This window comes from Hypanus sabinus, chromosome 6 (assembly GCF_030144855.1).
Source record: "Hypanus sabinus isolate sHypSab1 chromosome 6, sHypSab1.hap1, whole genome shotgun sequence".
NCBI lineage: Eukaryota > Metazoa > Chordata > Chondrichthyes > Myliobatiformes > Dasyatidae > Hypanus > Hypanus sabinus.
Window position 1 is genome coordinate 38877368 of NC_082711.1, and position 13952 is coordinate 38891319.

The 13952-nt window shown below is 38.4% G+C and overlaps 1 protein-coding gene across 5 annotated transcripts in view; it reads left to right on the forward strand.

Moving 5' to 3' along the window:
- The window catches only part of pard3aa (par-3 family cell polarity regulator alpha, a), an 850778-nt gene that overhangs the window by 631881 nt on the left and 204945 nt on the right, over nucleotides 1-13952 (forward strand). For all 5 annotated transcript variants that reach the window (XM_059971936.1, XM_059971937.1, XM_059971939.1 and 2 more), the window contains one exon: nucleotides 10640-10870. In XM_059971936.1, coding sequence (XP_059827919.1) covers nucleotides 10640-10870 — 231 coding nt within the window. The remainder of the gene's footprint in view (nucleotides 1-10639; nucleotides 10871-13952) is intronic.

Below are 13952 nucleotides of genomic sequence, written 5' to 3' on the forward strand. Positions count from 1 at the left end.
TGACTAGTGAGGAGGTGTTGTGGGTCCAGGTTAGATCGTCTGTTATGTGCACACTAAGAAACATTGTGCTCTTCACTCCTTCATGGCAGAGCCACTGATGTGCAATGGAGAATGGTCAACCCGTGCCTTCCTGAAGTACACAATCATCCCTTTTGTTATGTCCCCATTGAGATTCAGTCTCACACCATTTGACAAGCCTTTCTACCTCCGCCCTGTGTAAGAGACTCATTGTTGCAGATGAGGTCAACGACTATCATCAGTGAACTTGATGGTGCAGTTTGAGCTGGAGTTGGCAGTGCAGTCGTGAGTCAACAGTGTGAACAGCAGCAGGCTGAGTACACAGCCCTGGAGTGCATCAGTGCTCAGAATGATGGAGCTTGAGTTGTTACTGCCAACTTGAACTGACTGGGGTCTATCCACCAGGAAATCCAAGATCCAATTACAGAGAGACCTCTTGAGCCCCAAATGAGGACAGTTACCCACCAGCCTCTGAGGGATGATCATGTTAAATGTTGAGTTGAAGTCAGTGAACAACATCCTGGCATTATTTTCCTGGTAGGACAGAAGGGGTTGGAGCACTGAGGCTCCAATGAGTCCCCACTGAGGCATAAGCAGACTAGTTTGAGTGAGAGGTGAACTGGAAGGGATCCAATGTAGCTGGAAAGTTGGACTTTATGCAATCTGTTACCAGTTCCTCAAAGCACTTCAGAATTGTTGAAGTCAGTGCCAATAGGCAGTTATTGTTTAGGTAAGTTACTGTTGCTGTCTTGGGCACCAGAATGATGGTGGCTGCCTTGAAGCCTGCAGGGACAGTGACTGTTTCAAAGAGATATTAAAGTTGTCCATTCAGACCTCAGCTGGGTGGCACAGTCCATCAGCCCCTGACCAGATATGTTGTCCGGCCCCACAGCTTTGTCTGGTTTACCCTGGCTGGGATCATGCTTACCTTAGCTGTGGCTGGACAAGGTGCCCGTTCCTCAAGGAGTGGGATCTTTCCTCAAGATCACATCATTCAATAACTCTGCCGTGGAAGGTCACAAATTTGGCTGCGAAAGGGGAGGGTTGGGCATGGGGCTAGCAACCCCATCCCTTAAAAGTCTAGTGCTACAGAAATGCCAGTAGTTGCTCTAAAGACCTTATTCCTGAGAGAGGAAGTTACACCAAGAAGATGTGCTCCACCAGGACTCTGACCACTTACTATCTGCAGCCTTTGCCCTAGTAGGGGTGATGAGGCTAACTAACACACCAACATCATTCCTTGCATCATATCATTTATAGAAAGCATTCAGCCTATCAGCGAGGGAGGTGTTGATGTTTTTGACCCGCAGGGTGGACTTGTAGATCTTGCTGGGTTTGTATACCTTGCTACATTTGCTATGTGGTCCTGGTATCACAGAGGTGTCTGCGTATTTTCTGTGCATACTCATGTATTGCCTTCCTAATGGCACGGGAAAGCATGGCTCTAGCTGACTTTAGAGTGGTTCTGTGCCCCAGTCTGAAGGTGGCGTCCTGATCCCTCAGCAGTGCATGAACCTCTGCAGTCAGCCATGGTTTCTGGTTTACCCTGGCAGTGTGTTGTTTTATCAAGATAATGTACTCACTGCTGGACCAATATTCCTTTGTTCCAGAAAGGTAGAATCATAGAATAGAAATAGGTTATCTGGTCCGTGTCAAACCATTAATCTGCCTAGTCCCATCGACCTGAACCCAGACCATAGTCTTCCATGCTCTGCCCATCCATGACCTGTGGAAATTTCTCTTGAAATCATCCTCCACTTGTACTGTCAGCTTGTTCCACACTCTCACCACCCTCTGAGTGAAGAAGTTCTCCCTCAAGTTCCTCTTCAACATTTTACCTTTCAACCTTAACCCATGACCTCTAGTTTAGTCTCACCCAACATTGGTGGAAAAAGCCTGCTATACATTTACTCCATCTGTACCCCTTATAACTTTGTATGCCTTTATCAAATCTCCCCTCAATTTTCTGTGTTCTAGGGAATAAAGCCCTAACCAATTTAACCTTTCCCTGTAACTCAGGTCCTCAAGTCTGAAAACATCCTTGTAAATTTACTCTGCGCTCTTTCAATCTTATTGTGATCTATATCTTTCTTGTAAGTAGGTGACCAAAACTGCATAGAATAAGCAAAATTAGGCCTCACCAATATCTTAAACAACTTCCAAAATAACATTCCAACTCCTGTACCAAGTACACAATACTCAGTACCACAATCTATGCGGATCAGAAACAGCAACTCCACCTCACTGATGATCAACTCTAGTGCACCTCAGGGATATGTACTTAGCCCACTGCTTAACTCTCTCTACATTCATGATTGTGTGGCTAGTCCCAGCCCAAATACCATCTAGAAAATTGCTGATGATACAACCATTGTTGGCAGAATTTTGAGAGAGCATACACGAGTACGTTACTGTATATCAGCTAGTTGAGTGGTGTTACAGCAACAATTTTGCACTCAACATCAGTAAGACCGAAGAACTAATTGTGGACTCCAGAAAGGATAAGACAACGGAATACACACCAGTGCCTCATAGAGGTATCAGAAGTGAGCAGTTTTAAATTCCTCGATGTCAGTAACTTTGAGGATCTAATCTGAACCCAGCAGAGTGATGTAGCTACATACAAAGAAGATACAACAGCAGCTATATTTCATAAGCAGTTTGAGAAGATTTGGTATGACTCTAAAAACACTCAAATTTCTACAGATATACTGTGGAGAGCATTCTAACTGGCTGCATCACTGACCGGTATGGGGAGCAGGTGGTACTGCACAGTAAGCTGAAGAGAGCTGTAAACTTAGGCAGCTCCATCACAAGCACTAGCCTCCATAGTATCCATGACATCTTCAAGGAGCGCTGCCTCAAAGAAGCGGCATCCATCTTTAAGGGCCCCCATCACACAGGTCATGCCTCGTTCTCATTGCTACCAACAGGAAGGAGGTGTGGAAGCTTGAGAGCACACTCAATGGCTCAGGAACAACTTTTTCTGCACTACCGTCCGATTTCTGACAGGACATCAAGCCCATAAATGCTACCTCACGGCTTTTATAACTTCCAATTTCGTACTACTTATTTAATTCAACTATTTAATAGATATATACTTACTGGAATTCACAATTTTTTCTCTCTATTATTATATATTGCATTATACTGCTGCCGCAAAATCAACAGATTTCACGATATATGCCGGTGATATTAAACCTGATTCTGATTCTGGCTCATGAGGGCCACTGTGCCAGAAGCTTTCTTTACAACCTTATCTATTGATGTCACCACTTTCTAGCAATTATGGATCTGTATATCCAGATCCCTCAGTTCTACAGCACTCCTCAGTACCCTACTGCACACCATAGATTGACCCTGGTTGGGATACCCAAAGTGCCATACTTCACACTTGTGTGCTTTAAATTCCATCTGTCATTCCAGCCCATTTTTCCCACCGGTCCAGATCCCACTGCAAGCTTTCATAGTCTTCCTTGCTGTCCACTACACCCCAATCTTGGTGTCATCTGCAAATTTACTGATCCTATTTACCACGTTACCACATTTATCACATTATCATCCATATAATTATCCAAAGATAATCAAGATAACCCTGGGAATTATAGATCTGTGAATCTTAAATTAGTGGTGGGTAAACTATTAGAGTGGATTCTTAGAGGCAGGATTAATGAGCATTTGGAGAAGCATAGTCTGATTAGGGATGGGGCTTTGTGAGGGGAAGTCATACCCCATCAGACTGATTGAATTCTTTGAGGTAGTGACTAAACATATTGGTGAAGGTAGAGCAGTGGATGTAGTGTATTTGGATTTTAAGAAGACACTTGGCAAATTTCCTCATAGTAGGCTCATTCAGAAGTCAGGAGGCATGCGATCCAAGGAAACTGGGCTGCCAAGTGCAGGTCAATGGGACGAGCTTAGCTGGGAGTTTTGGTTGTCATGGATCACATGGGCTGAAGAGCTTGTTTATATATTTTATGATTCTAAGTCTCCTTGCACCACTTATTTCCAAATTCTCTCCCCATTTAGAAAATAGTCCACACCTTTATTTTTTCAAAGTGCACAAGCCCACAGTTCTCAACACACTATTTTTGTCTGGATAGAATAGCTGGCCAATAGGAAATGCAAAGTTATCACAAATGGATCTTTTCCTGGTTGGGAATATGTCATTTGTGGTGTGCCTCAGGTCTAGTCTTGGACCTCTACCTTTCACACTTTATTAAAATGGATGAAGGCACCAAACATGCTATTGCTAAGTTTGCTATTAACATAAAAAATAAGATTGGAAATTAAGTTTTGCTGAAGGCAGTGACAAATGAGTACTTGTGGATTAATTGTGTAAGCAAAGATATGGAAAATGGCATGAAATTGTAACTATGGTTCGTTGAGAGTTGAATTATTTGACTTGGTTCTGGTCATCACACTACAGCACAGGAGATAATGCCAGAGTGTCAGAATTATAGTTAAAAAGGGAGACTGATTTGTCATGGGTTTTATTTTTGGAATATTGTGCCCTGAGGAGAATTTTAATTGAGATATGTAAAACAATTAGAAATATTGGCAGGGTGAACATGAAGGAGCCAATTTTCTGGACACAGCGGTTACTAAAAAGGAAACCATGTCATTGGTTAATTGATGGAAAATTGAACAGAGTTGTGGAAAATGTTTTTCACAAAAAGCAATGGAGCACTTGAACTCTATTCCCAGAGAGGTGATACAGGTAGAAATCCTCCATACATTTAGAAGAGTAACAGAGGAATTTTTTGAGAAGGTTGGTGAGTGCTTGAGGAGTCATACCCAACCAAGCTAGATACTGAGAAAGATGGAAAAGGGCCAATTGGTCTCTGTGTCATATAAATGTCAATTTTTTTTGTATTATAGAACACAGTCGTGTTTAGAAAATCTTGCCTGCAGGGCAGATTTATCCAAGGCATAATTGCTTTCTCTCATTAAAGAAGTACTTAACCGATAGCTGATTCTAATTTACTTTTCACTAATATTTATTTCCTATGCTTATTCTTTTACTTTGAAGTAATAATCTTGTTCAATGCTAAATCTCCTACCTTGGTATTTTATAGACGATGAGGCTGTCGCATTAATTGTTTACTTTCTTGTCTGTAATGCTTGTGATTTTCTTATGTCTCCTCTTATATTAACCTCTTGAGAACAGCATTGCTCTTCTCTGCTACCTTTAATTCAGGTATCCATTTGTGTGATGATAATTCAGACTTAAGCTCCATGTGTGGTTAAAAATGAAGGCTGTTAAGGAGATATTGAGCTATGTGAAATATTGAAGTGGCATAAGATATAACCTAGAATGATGTTTCAAAGCAAGACAGAAAAGTAGGACAATATGATTTAAATATAAATTAGAGAGAAGTAAATTTAATTCAGTTTCTTGGAAGATATTTTTCAAAGAATGATTCATATTTGGTTTAATCTTTTAGGGATGTTAACAAATTGTCAAGACAGCATAAAAGAATGTTATTCTCGTTATAAACTACATTCTATTGAACTTTTTAGGTTTTTAAACTAGGTTATGTGCATTCATTATGCGGCGTGTGCCACCACTTATTAAGCCTCTTTCTAAGTCTTTTCAGCTCTGTCTGCCTGCTTACAGCAGATTTTTTTTATCTCGTATGCAATATTTAAAATTTAAATTCAGAGTTGATATTTGTCTCAATTAAATCCTTCTCCAAATCTTTTAATTCACATCTCCCTGCTGCTGTCTTTACTGTTGAGTCTTTAGCAAAATTTACATATTTGCACTCCTTTTTGATTTCCTGGTCATGAATGTACTTTAGAAAAATCGAAGACCCAACCACTCTCTTGGGACTCCACTTAACGCCCTCTCTCACCAGTCTTTCCACATGCTGTCGATTTAATTTTGGTATGAAAGGTTGCTGGTCACACCTTTTCACGATAAAGGACAGTTCTGTTTTGAAAATGAATCGTGGTTGAAGGAACACCACTCAGAATATGAAATTAATAATGTTTTTTGTTTACTTATTATTAACATTAACGATTGAAGAACTGAAAAATTGTGTTGAAAGCAATTTCTGAAAGCCTGACTGAAACCAGTTTTGAAGCTCTACGGGCTTCAGTGTTAGTAGATTCAAACTAGATAGTCTGTCACACTTTTTTCTTATAATTTGTTTTAAATTTAATTGTAGGGGTTTACAGCTCTGTGCACACCTTCACTTGGTGATGATCTTGATGAAGCTAGTTTCATGTTCAGAGTAAACCAATCAGTGAGCTTTGTGTACTGAGGCTGAGATGAAAAGCAGTACAGATGGAGAAGTGATTACTGTAGAGAGCATGGAATAATGGGGGAAGAGAAATGATTCAAGTGAAATTCACTAAATATTTTAAAATCTGTTGGCTGGCAGAGTTATTTGATAGAAGACTCATTTACTTATTCTGCTACTTGAAAACTGTTTTGTGGTCACTTAATTTCAGTGACACAATGGTTTCAAAGGTGGATTTGATTTGATTTCAAGTGATCAATTTGAACAAAAAATATTTAGTTATGTAAATTATTAAAAATCAGACATGCATGAAAATTTGTTCAGCTCCTACTAAAATTTTTAGAGATGCAGTATACAGCGTGGTAATAGGTCCTTTGACACTCTGAGTCTGTGCCTTAATCTACCTTAATCTCATTCTCTCTACATTTTATTAACTACCCTCAGATTACACTATTAGCCTTCACAGTTGGGGTAATTTACAAGTGGTCAATTAACGTACCAACCTACACGTATTTGGGATGTGGGAGGAAGCCAGTGCAGTCACGTGGAGAATGTGCAGACTCCACACGGACAATGCCCAAGGTCAGGTCTCTTGTGCTCTGAGCCATCAGCTCAATTAACCGCACTATTCTGCCATGACTGTGTTGCAGCTGAAGCAAAAGTAGGACTGTTGCAGTTCATTTGTTAATAAGGAAGTTTTTGCTGAGTTGTGCAGGAGTTTATGCTCTGAGTTTCAGGAATTATCTGTTACTAAGAGATTCACACAACCCTAAAACACCAAGAAAAAAAGATTATTTCCTTAAAGCTAGGTGTGCAGATTCCGAGCTGGTCCACTGTAAATTCTTGCTTCGTTCCTTCAGAGATTTGGCCAGAGGTTAAAAGCCGCGCCCTTAACCACTAAGCCACCTGTGACTTGCAAGATAAATATTTAATTTCGGTCTTAGTTACAGAAAAATGGTGAAATAGATGTATGCTAATTTGAACAGTGTTTCTTGCAACAGTATTGCATCTACTGTGAAAATTATAAGGTCTTTATTTGGTCCTTGGTTAATAAGTGCATGAATTTTTAATACTTTGAATAAAACTCAGGTATGTCAACTGAAATAATTTTGTAAAATTATTGACAAAAATACTCTGACTTAAATATTTTTTCAGCAATATATTTCCTTAATCCCTTAAACTTTGAGGTGTTTTTGAAATAACTACAAACTGGTTTGTTTATTATCTTAGTGATTGAATTTTGTTTTACTAACATTTCGACAAAATGCTAGAAAGCAAACTTACTGCCACTTGAACTCGCTTCATTTAATGCTTCACGAAACACATCCAGGTGTCATGGCCACATTAAACTGGCTGTCAGATTGTTGCTTGTTTTTTTTTTCTGTGGCAGATTTATTTTGTGGAAGAAAAGTGAGGATAATTGGGCAGTAAGTGGGATCCACTGTCTTCCGATCCATTGATTGGCACTTGTTATGGTTGAGACAGAGTGAAATTTAAGTATATACGTGTGTATAAATATTGTTTTTTAAGCTGCTGTGTTAAATCTAGCCAAAAACATGGGAGTTGTTTTCCTAGATTGTTGTTTCTCCATAAGTTACCCGCTATCAAACAGTTGTGGAATTTCCTGACATCTGCTGTGCACCTGAATATAGACTCCCAAATGCTGGTGTCAGTCGCAAGCAACTTCTGTATATTAGTTTGGCAACTAGTTGCTATGATTTGTTGACAACGTGCAAAATGAAACAGCATTTATTTCTATGTAGTAAGCTGGCATATTAAAATAAGTAAGCATATTGAACAGCACCATTTTACTGCTGCCCTATGGCTCCCTGTAAATACAGATGAGGGACTTCATAACATATCTGTTGAAAACCTGATGTATGGGTTTAAATTTTAACATTTGTGCATGACATGGGAATGAAGAAGCAAGGCAAATTTAAGATTTTTTAATAGTTCATCCATTCTATGGAGCAACATAAAGCTAAAAGCACTTGATGTGTCACTTTGGTCTCACAGACATTGCTCAGAGTCTGAGTTCATCATGCACATTTAAAAAAAATTCCTTTCTATCCTTAGCCAGTGTCCTGGATTAAAGTGTTTTTCTTTACTTGATGGGAATAAGTTTATTAAAGATAATGAGGCAGGTGTGTGTTTTGTGAACCTGGCCACGGGGAGGTAAATTGACATGCGGCTGAAGTTTCATCCTCGCTGATGCTGAGTTATCTGGCTTCTTGGCATAATCTTGTTCATGTTGGAGCGAATGGAAATAACTAACCTAATAAGTTAAAATGACTTGATTGATGATGTTGCTGCTGTAGCATCGTAACAGAGATTAATTAACTTCCCTAATGCAGTTTAATTTGGTACTTCTAATTACTGTTTATACTGTAAATATTTATTAAAAAGATTACCTTTACCAGTCACCAGACATAAGGGAACATTTCACCCCTTGTTTAGATTGGACTGAAATTCAGATTGCTTTGGTCCATTTAAAAATGAGCACTTGTCCTTATCTTTTAACTGCTCTGCTCACCCAGTTAGAAATGGCACTTCGCTGAAGTTGGCAAAAATGGCTGAAAAAATGTTTTAGTGATTGCAAAATACTAAATGAGCTTTCTTCTGGAAGTACACATCTGCAGTTATGTGCAGAAGACACATGTGCCTCTCTAGTTGTAAATGTCTATTGGGAGGTGAGAATGACATGATGATATTTTAAGCAACTGTTGGACTTGGTTAGAGGCAAAAGCAGCCATGGTGGAATTGAGCAGTTTTTAAAGTAACAATTGTACAATCAGAAGACTGACAAAATCAAAGACAATCTGGTACATCATGCCTGCGCCAGCTCTGTGGAACTGTTAGATGGCTCTGTCACACACCTTTTCTTTCCTTGTGGTCCTGAAAATCTTTTATTTTTTTTCATAATATGAAGCGAAAGAAATAGATTAATAAATGCATAGTTCTGAAGCCCCCCCCCCCCCCACCGTCTGGCCCTCCGCGCACGCATGCATGTAAGTATACAGACATACACACACACAACATCCCCACAGCAAGGACGAGTTTCTATGCATTCCTATTGCACCCTGTGGAAATCATCAAGTTGACATTTTAGCTCCTCTGAAAGGCTATGTTATTGAAGCATTGTGTGGGAGCTGAAAACATTAACTGAATGTTGTATTGCCTAGAGACAAAAGCAAAAAAATATTACCCTATGTTGTAAATCTCTTCTATAATCATGAAGCCACATAAAACAGCCTTTTGCTTTTATTCAAAGTAACAATCATCCCTCTCCTGTTGGGTAACCTCAGATTTCAAGTTCCCTTTCCCTCCCCTCCACTCACCACACAGATAAGTTAATGGATTGGCTCCTTTTAAGCAATAATTGATGATGTTGGAAGTTTCTTTTAGTTGTACATGGCATCAATCAAAAGTAGCACAGGGAAAAAGTAATTCTAGTGGTTTCAATGTCACTTACCAACAAGTTTTTGACTGAAGGTGGTGGTACTTATAACTTTTGCTTGCTATCCAGAATTTAGTAAAATCGCTGGCCTAAAACTAGAGAGAGTTGTAATATTATACCCTGTTAATCTTTCTTCCAAGCAAGATGATTTCAGTTACTCTGGCATTCATCTTGTGCTACAGAAATAGTATAGATGTATTTAAAGTCTAAAACTTTGTTGAACCATTTCCTCTGGGATTCTGAAGGCAGTTTTCTGTGATACTACAGAGATGCCTTTGCCTATGACCACCCAGCCACAGCACTCCCATGTTTACTTATATTATCCATCTTTGGTTTTATTCTCTGCTGGGAGCATAAGTTCATAATCCAAATGAGTGCCCCTGTAGAACACTGTGACAAGTATAAACTTGTACTTTGACTTGAAGTTCATGTTCCTGGGAAGCTGTAGTTACTGAGTCCTCATAATGTTTGCTGGGACCTTGATAAAACTGAGGCCAGACTTTAATACAGGAACAATTAGCAAGTGGACAGGTATTTTAATCAGCAACCAAAACACCAGGGTAATAGCAACAGTTAACTTTTGGAAACTTTCCATCAGTTTATATCTTATGAGCAATAACTGTCAAATCAACTTTTTAATGAAAACTAAACAAGGACTCCAGTCCCAGTGTTTCACATCTGTCTGAATTTTAATAGTGCAGCACTGCTGAACAGTCACACACATTGGTAAAGAATCTATATCACTCCAGAGCAATGAACCTATAGAGGTCTGCAAATGAATACAGTGAACATTATCCAAATTACATATGAACAACCCCAGGGACTTGCATGACATGTGATGAATACCAAATATCTAGATTTGGTTCTCAATTAACAGAGCAAACTTAATTAACAACTTTGCATCTTGACCTCCAAGGCTCGTCGACCAGGGATGTTGGGCCTTCATTAGGGCTGAAGAAATCAAGCTCATTAGAAAGTCTGCAGACAGCAGTTGCTGAGGTAACTTTGAACAGTGATATTCCTTTCCATCGTCCACGACCACGCATCATCCGAGGAAGAGGTTGCAATGAAAGTTTCCGGGCTGCCATTGACAAGTCATATGATAAACCAGCAGAAGATGATGATGACGATGAAGGAATGGAAACATGTATGTAATGAAATTGATTACTGCAATTTACTTGTAGACTAATTAGAATGATCATTAATGTTGCTACCTATTTAGATCCACTGAAGGGAAAATTGTTGAGGTGTTCTTACTTGAAGTTTTAGTTAGTGTTACGTAGTATATTTTGTGCAGTTTATATTGTATTACATGCATTACTCAAGAATTCCTCAGGACAATTTTTGGTTGTCAGCTTCACATTTCATGCTGCAAAGTTGCTGGCAATTGTAAATCTGAGGTGAGGCTAAGGATGAAACTTATTGAACACAAGCATATAATTGAGCAAACAGTGTACCTGGCTCTTCCTGCTGGCGAATCGTTTGAATGTGCAAATTTTTTTTGTTGGAGACCTTTGATTGCTGATGTTGGATAGAACTGAAGGCATCAGTCTTCCACCTTGGTACCTGCTCCTACCACCTGGTAGGAGCAGGTACCAAGCAACATGACGACTCAAGCTGTCAATTGTCTATTAGGGACAAATGTCCTCACTCAGAGTGGTAGAGGTTAATAGCATAGAGGTATTAAAGGGGAACCTAGAGAGATTAATAAGAGTGAAATGAACTGAAGGTTATGGTGAAAATAATATGGTAAGACAAAGTAAATGGGAATTTGTCTTACTTTGACTTAACAACTTGAATTTTGAAATTCTTCAGTTTTACCAAAGAAGTAAGTTTATGTGGTAAAACTAAATACGTAAATTGATGTCTACCAAGTTATTGAATACAGGCTTATCACTAAAGATAAGATCATGATGTTCATTTTAATGTCATTTTGCACTCTGGATTGTAGTCTGGTTTTAAAAATGTAACAAAATCATATTAAGCTGTTAGCCATAACATTGAGAGAAAAGCATTGTCACATAATTATGCTGAAAGAGTCAGTTTTAATGTAATTATTGGCAAATCATAAATGTGAAATGCTTCGGAGTAACTTGAGCCTTGCAGTGAATTCTGGAAGTCGAGGACACATGAACAGAATGGTAGGTGAGTTTTGTTGGGCTCCAAGAATATTATTTCCCCTTTCAGAGTGCAACTAAATGATAATGCCACCTGCCAGTTAGTTTGGCAAAGTAGGGATTTTTGAAGGCTTGCTCTCCAGTAACATCTGAGTGGGCAGGAAAGAAGATTTAAAATATTCCCTTTTAAAAGTCATTTCCTGACTTGTCCTTTAATTCAATGTAAAGCATTAAAATAGATGCTATGAAGTAAATGCTAAAATTGTTTTTTTATTATTAATTCTTGTTTTGGAAAACAGAATTTAGGAGTGTTTGTGATATATATCACAAACGTATATATATACATCTTACATTAAACAGTTATGGCATGCAAGATTTTAAAAGATCATACTTGTGTTTATTTGATGTACTGGAGTCTGAAACTTCACTGATTTTGAGACTGTTTAAAGTAGCCAAGGAACTCTGAGCATAATGTAATGTTTTTAGTTGATACCAATTCATTTTTAAAACTTACTCTGTTAAAGATAGATATGTTATACTGTACTACTTGAGTTGAATTGCTTCAAATTATTTTATATGCTAGAAATGACAGCAGTTACTAGCTGAATTATTGTATCAAAGTAGGAGATATGTTTGCCCTTATATAGTACAAGAGCCCCAAGAGAGATGAGCTTACAATTCCTCTCTTTTACTTGAGAGCAAATCATTGGGATCAAGAAACATTAGTGAGATACTGAATCATTGGGTCTCATTTTCAAATGTATTAACTGAAACTTAAATAACATTGTACATGTTTTACTTGGTTGTGTGTCTGTTTATCAGAACAAATGAGAACTGTAAAAATGATGAGTTGAAAGTGAAAAAATTGTAACTCCTTAAAATGGCTGAGATGCAAATGTTACTTAACATGAAATATATTAGTGATTAAATCATGAAAGTTTTCTTTTCATAAACTGATGAGGGCCTTAGTATGACAGTTTGATTCTGCCCAACTAGTGCAGTGCTTTCCTGTAATGAGGATTTTATATTCTTTTGATTTATTCTTCTCAAAGCATTTTCTTTGACATAATGCTTTGACAGTGCACAGGTTTGTTACTTTAAAGTCTGCTGCACTTTATTGCATCTTTGATCGGTTTGCCTACTTTTCACACTTTTTATGTTGATTTTTCTCCCCAAATGTGTGAAACTTCATTGCTGTCATCATCTTAAAATAATATATCTCTTTGCAGTTCAGTGTCAATGCAATCCAAGGAAGACAATAGTGTAGGACTGAAAGCTGACGTGGAGTGAAAGAGAGATGGCAAGATTGACCAAGGAGTTTGAGAAGGTAGAGAGGCAGGGACTGCAGCTAGGAATTCCACCTGGGAAGCTGGCTATGGTGCTGTAAAGAGTGACATAAAATTGGAGAATGAAAGTGATGAATTATATTGCATAGTTAGTTGAGTTTAAGAGAGAGAAGGATGAGGAAGAAGTAGTGATTCTATAGGGCAAGGTCATCGGAAGATTTGAAGACATGGACAAGGATTTTAAATCTCTTGAAGAGAGGTTAAGCTACTGGCTATGAACAGAATTGCAAAAAAGTTGGTGGTTAGCAAAGAGTATTAAAAATATTTCAAGTGATCACGAAATGATTCCTGACAAATGTACGACTTCTAAGATGAGAATGTTCATCCCTCTCACCCATTTCTGAATCTCCTGTAACTATTTTTTAATCCTACCCAAACATAATTCTGTCTGCTATTTGGTAAATCTGAAATTGATCAAATTCCCCTTTGAATGCCTCAGCTTCTTGGAATTTACTGCTTTTGCAGGCAGTCTGTTCTCACAGTTGATGTTTGAGCATTCAAGTTATTCTTTATTCTGTGTTTGTCTTGAAGTTTTCCCACCTGGTGCCTCAGTTATATTTGCTGCTGATGTCTTGATGACTTTTCACAACAAAAAATCTTCACAATCATCCATTTGATTCCTGACACTTGGAAAAGCTTTGATTACGTTGCTCATTTTAATCAAATTAAAGTTCACCTTCCAAATTTGTCCTTGCTTGTCTTTGATTTTAATCACTCTATGACTCCTGGTTGTTCCCTGAGCAGCTGGGCCCAATCTCTGTAATTT